General features: G+C 40.3%; 1 protein-coding gene across 1 annotated transcript in view; it reads right to left on the bottom strand.

The window, feature by feature from the left end:
- The window catches only part of RPAP2 (RNA polymerase II associated protein 2), an 88,689-nt gene that overhangs the window by 4,217 nt on the left and 73,424 nt on the right, over window positions 1-11,048 (bottom strand). The window contains exon 12 of the mRNA XM_011939975.1: window positions 951-1,100. Within this exon, the coding sequence (XP_011795365.1) occupies window positions 951-1,100 (150 nt within the window). The remainder of the gene's footprint in view (window positions 1-950; window positions 1,101-11,048) is intronic.

Raw genomic sequence — 11,048 nt, 5'->3', positions numbered from 1 at the left:
CAGCCTGGTGACAAAGTGAGACTCCGTCTCAAAAAAAAAAAAGATTGTTTTATAAAAATTCAAAAAATAAAAAGAAATATTAAATGACAGACATCAAGTATGCTTCTGGGAAAGAGGTGGGATTAGAGGCAGAGGTGGAGGGGGAGTTTTCCTTTTACTGCAATCTGTATTGCTTAATTTTTATTTTACAACATTTTGTATTGCTTTTATAATTTAAAAAATGTTAAAAAAAAATGTTCCCTGAGAGAATCTCATTGGTAGTTTAGGATGAATTCCCTCAATTATAACATTAAATCAGTACCTATCTGAGCATGCACTTTGGTATTGTGTGAAATGAGAAGGAAGGAAGGAATAGATGGAAAGTTATGATTAAGCCAGGACATGGAAGGGAATATTCTGACGGGCAGTTCTGAAAGAGGAAAAGGTTTGGGATAGTAGGAGAGGGCTGTGTATCTCAGAACAGAGTTAGGATTCAACAAAGTCAGACTTGTAAATTCACCTGCTTATCTGTACGTGAAATGACTAAGGTATTGGCTGAGTAGGGGGTGATTTCACTGAAAGGGGCAGTAGGATGAGGATGTTCCCAATGGATCACTGCAGTAGCTGGGTTGAAGTAAACTGCTACTTCCTGGGAAGAAACTTATCAGATGGGACATGTGGGATAGCCTATGCTTGAGTATGAAACTGATAATGTGGCATTTCCTGGACTGCAAAAAACAGAACTGTTGTAGCCTACAAGAGAGGAATGCAACAAATATGGGGCACAAAGTAAGTAGACAGGAAATGACTGAGGGAGCTGAGAACTAAGGGATACCATGTCCTTCCTTAGCAAACTGAGGGCATCTTGAGGTCTGTACTTGGTTTTTACAATTTCCAATAAAAAAAAAAAGCCAATCCACGTAGGCAACAAATGAAGAATAAAAAACAGAATAAAACACAATCCAACTTACCACTCTGGTAAACAGCTGGTTCTAAATATGATGGTTAAACTTTCAAGGTCTTCATTCTTTAGATGTAATTCTTCAAGCAGGGTGTCTAGAAACCGTGTAAACACCATACCTTCCTGAGAATGTTTCTGAATGCCAAGAATTGGGGTCAGTCTGAAACAACCAAAAATACTAAATGCATATCCATGAAATGATAAGGGCAAAGGGACTCCTATCTTCAACATGGCAGATAAAATTTTATGAGAATAATAAGGTATCTTTGATTTAACAAAACTCCCAGAGAGAAGGCTTTACTAACAAAGGCAGAAGTGAAGTCTCAGGAAAAGACTGAAAGATCAAACATGAAGTATGAAAGAGGTATAAAAGCCTAAATCTATAATATGTTTGTTGTTCTTCATTCCAGCAAAAACTACTAAAATTCTGCTCAGAAAATGAACTCTTTCCATTTGGGAAAGGGGGTTACAAAAGGAGTTTAGAGCTGAGAACTGCTTGAAAAACATACTTATATTAGATGTTTGGATTATATCACCTAAAAAGACAATAATAAACACAACAAGATTATCTTTTGAATGAAATTTTATTTTATTTTATTTTATTTTGAGGCAGAGTCTCGCTTCTTTGTCCAGGCTGAAGTGCAGTGGCACAATCTCGGCTCACTGCAACCTCCACCTCCTGGGTTCAAGCGATTCTCCTGCTTCAGCCTCCCGAGTAGTTGGGATTACAGGTGCTCGACACCATGCCCGGCTAATTTTTGTTTTTTTGGTAGAGACGTGGTTTCACCATGTTGGCCAGGCTGGTCTTGAACTCCTGGCCTCAGGCGATCCACCAGCCTCAGCCTCCCAAAGTGTTAGGATTACAGGCGTGAGCCACTGTGCCTGGTCGACATTTTTATATTTATTTATTATTATTATTATTTATTATTTATTTTTTGAGAGAGAGTCTTGCTCTGTCACCCAGGCTGGAATGCAGTGGTGTAATCTCAGCTCACAGCAACCTCCCGGGTTCAAGCAATTCTCCTGCCTCAGCCTCCTGAGTAGCTGGGACTACAGGTGTGTGCCACCACACCTGGCTAATTTTTGTATTTTTAGTAGAGATGGGGTTTCACCATGTTGGCCAGGCTGGTCTTGAACTCCTGACCTGAAGCAATATACCCGCCTTGGCCTCCCAAAGTGCTGGGATTACGAGTGTGAGCCACTACACCTGGCTAACATTTTTCTTTTTAAAACACTAAATAAATGAATTATGTCTCGTAAAGCACTTCATATTAATTCTGTAAGAAACAGTATGCTTTTTTTCTCTAACCATTTGCAGTAAGTACTCCTAAAGATTGACTCTGCACAATGGAATTTTAAAAGTAATTTAAACTGAAATGTGATCAGTACATGATTTTTAAAAACTGAGCAATATCTCTTCTAATTACAAAGATTAAAGACCCTGACTTCTCATAAATATATATATTTTTTTCTCTAGAGAGTATGTGTCTCAGAGTTCTTACAAGTTACATTCCTAGAAAGCTTTTTTGGAGAAAATTCTTTTCTCCCCAAATAGTTTTATACTTCCCACAAAGCTCTTTCAGATATTTATTTAACCTTGGTTATTTGCCTGGGCATATTTAATAAAAATAAAATAACTCAAATTTAAATCAATAAAGCTCAAGAAATCAGAGCAGATCAGTTCCACAGTAGTCAGTGTGGAATATAAGTGTTTTCTGAGAGGCAGATTTTCTTCCTTGCTTAGCCATCCTATATGGGAAGTAGAAGTAAAAGGGAAAATTTGTCAGAATTGTCTAAAGATGGCCAGGACTTCCAGAGGAGGTGGGAAATTCTCTATATCCCTGAAGTATTTTTGCAAGAACTGGAGATGAGATGACTGCAATAGTCCAATGAAATCCATAGAATTATAACTGGGAAAATTGCTATTGTGCATTCCTTTACCATCTCTCCTGTATTTCTTTGCAGCTAGGGGATGGAGTACCAAGTTCTCAGACTTCATGAGCTTTGTCTGCACATATTCCCCAAAGGCAGTTCATACTGAGAAATCGGACTACCCAAGTATTCCAATGCCAAGCCCGAGCTGGGTATAGAGATAAACCTAGAGTTGTGGCCAGCTTTTTTTCTGAGGCATTTTCCCGTAGAGAAGGTGGAACCCAGAAGCTAACTCTAGCTTTTCCAGCACTTAAGTGATGTCAACATTTAAAATATAAGTTGCTACTTCCCCATAATAAGACCAAGAATAAGGGATGGGATAACACTGGCTAAAATAAAACCAGGAAGTCCAAAATGGGTGAATCAAATATGCCAACTCCATAGAAACCTAGTTTTTGTGTATATTTAAAGTGGTACTGGCTGGGTGCGATGGCTCATGTCTGTAATCCCAGCACTCTGGGAGGCCGAGGTGTGCGGGTCATTTGAGGTCAGGAGTTCAAAACCAGCCTGGCCAACATGGTGAAACCCCATCTCTACTAAAAAGTACAAAAAAAAAAAAAAAAAAAAGCCCGGCGTGGTGGTGGGCACCTGTAATCCCAGCTACTTGGGAGACTGAGGCAGGAGAATCGCTTGAACCCAGGAGGCAGAGGTTGCAGTGAGCAGAGATCACACTGCTGCATTCCAGCCTGGGCAACAGAGTGAGACTCCATCTCAAAAATAAATGAATGAATGGATGAATAAATAAATAAAGTGGTATTTATTTGACATATCCAAAACAACTTCTCTGACTTTCAAGGAGATTAGTATTTGGCTTATATGTGAAAATAAGGTTTTCTCAATTCCTTCTCAAACTGCCATTAGTACTTAAAACAAGTGTCCAAACTTAATTTAGAAATAAATGGTGACTACTAGATTTCTCAATCTGTGTGCCCATATGAGAATAGCAAATGTGAAGAGTTATTACAGAGAAACAGCTTGTAAGAGCTGTCCCTCTATCAACTGCCTTAGTTACAAACTATTTTAGAAATAATAATAATTCTCTAGACAACCTGCAAAGCTAAAATGATTCTATAAATTACTAAAATCAAAAATTACTAAAATTTCTGTTTATAAAGAAATCCTTGGATTAACGAGAAACTTTAGCTAGGAGAAAACAAACAAACACAAAAGGAAAGCAAGGACACAATCCCACTACATGTTTCTGAGCCCATGGCAAATACTGCTCATCTATCAGGCATTCTTTTCTTAATGAGCTAGGACCTGCTTTGAGAATTCTCAAAACAGGACTCCGAACAACCATTTCAACTGTTTAGGGCTGGCTTTTGAGATGAAACCTATTCCCTCTCAGTCTAACTACAAGCCCTAGAGGAACTATGTACACAACCCAATTATTATTTTTTTTTGAGACAATGTCTCACTCTGTCATCAGGCTGGAGTGCAGTGGCATCATCTTGGCTCACTGCAACCTTTGCCTCCCAGGTTCAAGCGATTCTCCTGCCTCAGTCTCCTGAGTAGCTGGACTACAGGCATGTGCCACCACGCCCAGCTAATGTTTGTATTTTTAGTACAGAAGGGGTTTCATCATATTGGCCAGGATGGAATCGATCTCTTGACCTCGTGATCCACCTGCCTCAGCCTCCCAAAGTGCTGAGATTACAGGCATGAGCCACCTTGCCTGGCCTACGCAACCCAATTCTAATCCTAGCCCTGCCAGGAATGCTTGTATGACTTGAGGCAAGTTGCATCTCAAAGCCTTAGGGTCGATCTATAAAATAGGGCTGATAATACTAAAATACCTTAAAAGATTATTGAAAAATTCAAATGGGATACTGTAGAGGAATAGTTCTTTTTATCAAGTATAGTATTGGTTATATTATCAACTAACATTTACCATGTGCTACTATATGAGTACTTACCATGTACTATGTTCTAAACATGGATTATCTCCTTTAACTGTATAGAGATCCTAAGGGATGTAGTTATCACCTCCATTTAACAGACAAGGAAATAAAGGCCTAAAAAACACAAGTATCTTCCTCAAGGTCACAAAGATAGTAAGTAGCAGGTTGGGGCTTTGAACCTAAACAATTTATCTCAAAAAGCCCAAACTCTTAGCTAATATGCTAGCTTTCATTCTTTGTAGACTATAAAGCACTATAAATTGTTACTTGCCTGACTTATGTGTACTGAGCCCTCAATGAGCATGCAGAAGGAACAGAATGATTTAAATTTGCTTTAGAGAACTAGAGAACTACAGATATAAAAATGGCAAGTAGTTGGGAGGCAGAAGGAAGTGCTGATAGAGAAATCACACAAAGTCTGGTGTCTGGTGGAGACAAGAATATCAACTTGGGTCCTAAAGATTTCTACAGCAAGTCATCAAACAGAAAGATAGCAATCCTCAGGCGTCTGGAGACAGGATTTCCTGACTGTTCTTAACACGTGAGCCCTAACTGTTGCAGCATAATTATACTCTTGGAAAGTTTAGCCAGTAAGGAAATAAGATTTCCTTTAATCTTATTTATTCCCTTGTATTTCCCTTTTAATCTTTAACTGAAAAGACTCCTCCCCCATCAGTCCCTAACAGAATATAAATGATTATAGAGCTATATAATATAGTCATCTCTCAGTATCTGTCGGGGATTGGCTCCAGGACCTCCCATGGAAATCAAATTCTGAGCGTGTTCATTCAGGTCCTTGATATAAAATAGCACAGTATTTGCATATAACCTATGCACACCCTCCCATATACTTTAAATCATTTCTACATTACTTATAACATCTAATACTATGTAAGTGTTATGTAAATAGTTATACTGTATTTTTAAGGGGAAAATGACAAGAACAAATGTCCATATGTATTCAAAGCAGATGCAGTTTTTTCTTTCCCTGAATATTTTAATTTTTTTTTTGAGATAGAGTCTCACTCTGTCACCCACGGTGGAGTGCAGTGGTGCTATCTTGGCTCACTGCAACCTCCGCCTCCTGGGTTCAAGCGATTTTCAGGCCTCTGCCTCCTGAGTAGCTGGGACTACAGGTGCACGCCACCACGCCCATCCAATTATTTATTTATTTATTTATTTATTTATTTATTTATTTATTTATTTATTTATTTGAGACAGTCTCACCCTGTTGCCTAGGCTGGAGTGCAGTGGCGGTGCTATCTTGGCTCACTGCAACCTCCGCCTCCTGGGTTCAAGCGATTTTCAGGCCTCTGCCTCCTGAGTAGCTGGGACTACAGGTGCACGCCATGGGCACCCTGCCTTGCCTCACCTTAACCACTCTTTTTAAATTTATTTATTTATTTATTTGAGACAGTCTCACCCTGTTGCCTAGGCTGGAGTGCAGTGGCTCTATCTTGGCTCACTGTAACCTCCGCCTCTTGGGTTCAAGTGATTCTCCTGCCTCAGCCTCCTGAGTAGCTGGGATTGTAGGCGTCTGCCACCACACCCAGCTAATTTTTGTATTTTTACTAGAGACGGGATTTCACCATGTTGGCCAGACTGGTCTTCAACTCCTAACCTCAAATGATCCACCCGCCTAGGCCTCCCAAAGTGCTGGGATTACGGGCTTGAGCCACCGCGCCTGTCCAATTTTTTGTATTTTTAGTAGAGACAGGCTTTCACCATGTTGCCCAGGCTGGTCTTAAACTCCCGAGCTCAGGCAATCCACCTGCCTCAGCCCCCACCTCCCAAAGTGCTAGCAGGCGTGAGCCACTGTACCGGCCCTTTCCCTGAATATTTCTGATCTGTGGTTCACTGAATCCACAGTTGCAGAACCCCTGTGTACAAAGAACCAACTGTATTAGCTTTCTAAGAGTTATAAGTTGACAAATTATTTTTGGAATTAGGTGATGTATAAATGAATAAATACTATAATAGTTCCTGTGTATCTCTAAATATTAATCCAGTTGGACTACTTTTGGAGTCATGTAAAACTTGTATTATTTTTAAGATGCTGAACCCTGAAAATCTAATGTATAATATAATTTTATGAATGATTCATTTGAGTATTATGATTTGCTTTTATTTCCAAAGTAATTTACACTCAAAATTGAATAATGCTTTATTACTTAATAGCACAGATTCCTTGCCCCATCTACTTTAATTTATTTATTAAATTTTATTTTATTTCAGTGGTTTTGGGGGAGCAGGTGGTTTTTGTTCACATAGATAGGATCTTTAGAGGTGATTTCTGAGATTCTGGTGCACCCGTCACCCGAGCAGTATACACTGTATCCAATGTGCAGTTTTTTAAATCCCTCAACCCCTCTCACCCATCAACTTTAATGTTTTATCACTTAATAGCAATTAACTACCTGCAAACTTTTCCAGTCTGGCTGCTTATTGGGCATTTTCTGAATTCCATGTTATCTCTGTAGCAAGAGGCTCCGTATCTCCTTGCACAGATGAATCAGAAGTGAGATTATAACATTTTATCTGCCTACTGTGGTTTTGATCAACTATAAGAATTGGTTGTAGCTATTGCCAAAGATGCTACTAACTACTGGGATTCTTTTTAGGGCACATACTGCCCTAATGATAGGTATCATTGGACTAACTTGAGTTTGAGGACCTATCTGATGTAGAGGTCCAAGTACTGAGCTTGGAGACAAGGTTCTATTCAGAGTGTGCTTTTGTTAGTAGTGACCATGCAAGAGGACTTTGTAAACCACAAAGCACCGAGCAACGCAGTCCCTATATGTGCATAGAAACAGGCCCAGTGAAAAATGAACAGACTTAATACGGGAACTGTTCTTTTCATGGTCAGTAGTGGTCTCCTAACTTCCACTTCCGAAAGCCTCTTCTGTGTTCTCTTCCTAGTTAACTGAAGTATTGGATGTTTCTGATCACTTCCTCCCTTCCTAGAATTCTCCTCCTCTTAGTCATGGTTCTTCTCCTACCCCTGATTCTTTATAATCTCTCTTGTTGGCTTCTCAATGTAATATAATAGGTCCATGGACAACCTACAGTCCACAGGCCAAATTGGGCTTCCCATTTATTTCAAATATGGCCATAACCATTTATTTACATATTCTATAGTTGCTTTCATGCTACAACAGCAGAATCAAGTAGTTGCAACTGTAGTGCCAGCAAAGACAAACATATTTATGATCTAGACCTTTACCAAAGTTTGCCAACCCCTGTACTAATTATATACAGCTTTAATTATTACTTTTTGAGACCAAGTTTCGCTCTTGTCGCCCAGACTGGAGTGCAATGGCACGATCTCCGCTCACTGCAACCTCCGCCTCCTGGGTTCAAGCAATTCTTCAGCCCTCAGAGTCCTGAGTAGCTGGGATTACAGGTGCGCCACCAGCATGCCCAGCTACTTTTTTTATTTTTTATTTTTTTTTATTTTTAGTAGAGATGGGGTTTCACCATGTCGGCCAGGCTGCTCTCGAACTCCTGACCTCAGGTGATCCGCCCACCTTGGCTTCCCGAAGTGCTGGGATTACAGGTGTAAGCCACCGCGCCCGGCCTTACAGTTTTTATTTAAAATGAATAACTCAGTCATTAATGTAATGCTTTATATACTATCACTCTGATGATTAGAGCAATTACAACAGGAGATGAGAAATCTAAAGGAACCATTTGGCTCTAGGATATTCAGGGGCTGGTCTATGAAAAATCTCTCGCATACTGGACCACTTGTCGATAGAGGATGCTTAGTAACCAAAACTATCTCATAAAGTATCCAGCTGGAGAGAGTATTTTCCCTGGCTCATTCCATTCCAATCATACTGGCCAACCATATCTCAATTTGTGCTGGGGTTAAGTTCTCCCCACTTTAGAGGCTTGCTTGGGGATATTCCCCCTCAGTTCTCTGCATGGTAGGATCCTTCATGTGATTCAGTTTTGTTTAATGTCACTTTTCCCTCTAAAATCCAACCTCAGTCTCACCTCTCTACTTCCTTTCTTTGCTTTTTCTCCATCACCCTTAATAATCGTCTATTTGTTTGTCTGTCTCCATCCAAAAGAATGTGAATGTCATGAGGACAATGACTTCATCTATTGTGTTCACTGTATCCTTCGTGCCTGTTACGCTGTAGATCATCAGATCATCAATAATTACTTGTTGAAGGAAGAACTAGTTTAAGAGGACAACTATTTATTGTGATTACTGAAATGTTCTTCTCCTTCACAAAATTTTCCTCCTCTCATTTGATTGAGAGGAGACAAGGCCTTGCTGTGTCGCTCAGGCTGTACTGCAGTGGTGCAATCATAGCTCACTGAAGCCTCGAACTCCTGGGCTCAAGTAATCCTCCTGCCTCAGTCTCCGAAGTATTAACAGCTGGGACTACAGGCATGTGCCACCATACCCGGCTACTTTAAAATTTTTTTTTTACTGTCTTGCTATATTGCCCAGGCTGGTCTTGAACTCCTGGCATCAAGCAATCCTCCTACCTCATCCTCTGAGAGACTGGGATTATAGGTGTGAGCCACTGTGCTGGGCTCCCCTCCTTTCATTTTTAGAAGAATGGAGGAAACATTTTCTTCATTCCCTCTCCCCCAGGCCACACATTCTGCATCTTCCTGCCGGAATATTTCAGAACATCCATCAGTGAGGTGTGAGATGAGCTTCAAATTCATCAGGCATTAAATCGTGACCTACCACTTGTTACTGAAATTCTCTTCCCTCGCTTCCATTTGTCCTGGAATTCAGTGTTGTCTGGGAAGCACTAATACTGGCTAAGCGTGAATAGTGCAATGTGCCACTGAGCAGGCTTGGGCGTTAGCTTTAATTCACTTCCAGAACTACAGAGGAAACTGTGGAGCAAGGGGCTGGGCCTGGAGGGGTTGCTTGGTCCCTTTCTCAGGAACAAAAGTACTTAATTAAGCCTTATAGGTGAAATATGAAAGGAGAGGAAATTCTTTTCATTCTAAATGACATGAGATTTACTTGGCCAAGGGAAGAAGCAATTTAGGATATCTACATAAAGTTATTTTTAATTGGCAAATAAAAATTGCATATATTTATGGAGTACAACATGACATTTTGAAATATGTGTACATTGTAGAATGACTACATCAAGCTAATTAACGTATGCATTACCTCATATACTTATTTTTATGTGGTAAGAACACTTAAATCTGTTTTGATGATAATAATGGCTAATATTTATTGCTTTCTAGGTGTCAGATACTTCTTTTTTGTTTTGCTTTGTTTTTCTTTTCTTTTTTTTTTTTGAGACAGGGTCTCACTCTGTCACCCAGGGTGGAGTGCAGTGGTGCAATCAGAGCTCACTGCAGCCCCAATCTCCTGCCCTCAAGCAATCCTTCCACCTCAGCCCCCCAAAGTGCTGGGATTACAGGCATGAGCCACTGCACTTGGCCCAAGTTTTTTTTTAAGATTCCACATATAAGTGAGATGGTACGGTATTTATATTTGTGCCTGGCGTATTTCACTTAACCTAATGTCCTCCAGATTCACCCACGTTGTCACAAATACCAGCATTTCCGTCTTTTTAAAGCTGAATATATGCCACTGTTTATATATATATATAATTATTATTATTATTTTTGGGACGAAGTTTCCTGTTGCCCAGGCTGGAGTGCAATGGCATGATCTCAGCTCACTGCAACCTCTGCCTTCCAGGTTCAAGCGATTCTCCTGCCTCAGCCTCCCGAGTAGCTGGGGTTGTAGGCACACACCATCATGCCTGGCTAATTTTTCTATTTTTAATAGAGATGGGGTTTCACCACGTTGGCCAAGCTGGAACTCCTGACCTCGTGATCCACCCACCTCGGCCTCCCAAAGTGCTGGGATTACAGGTGTGAGTCACGGTGCCTGGCCTATTTTTAATGTCTTGAGGAACCTCCACATTGTTCTCCATAATGGCTGAACTAATTTACAGTCCCACTGACAATGTGCAAGAGTTCCTTCTCCCAAGTATCTTCACCAATGCTTGCTATCTATAGGTCTTTATTTCTGTGTAATTCTGGCTATCACTCTTCTTGCATGGGGTATATTTTTATTTTTTTTAGGTAAATGAGAATAGCAGAAACTATAAGCAAAATGAAGACTCAACTGTTTTGGGGGATTTATACTCCCTTTCAGTCTCCTTCTATTAAGAATTAAATGAGGCCGGGCACGGTGGCTCAAGCCTGTAATCCCAGCACTTTGGGAGGCCGAGACGGGCAGATCACGAGGTCAGGAGATCGAGACCATCCTG

Source organism: Colobus angolensis, unplaced genomic scaffold (assembly GCF_000951035.1).
Source record: "Colobus angolensis palliatus isolate OR3802 unplaced genomic scaffold, Cang.pa_1.0 Scaffold186, whole genome shotgun sequence".
Classification (NCBI taxonomy): Eukaryota; Metazoa; Chordata; class Mammalia; order Primates; family Cercopithecidae; genus Colobus; species Colobus angolensis.
This window is presented reverse-complemented; position numbering and strand designations above follow the sequence as displayed.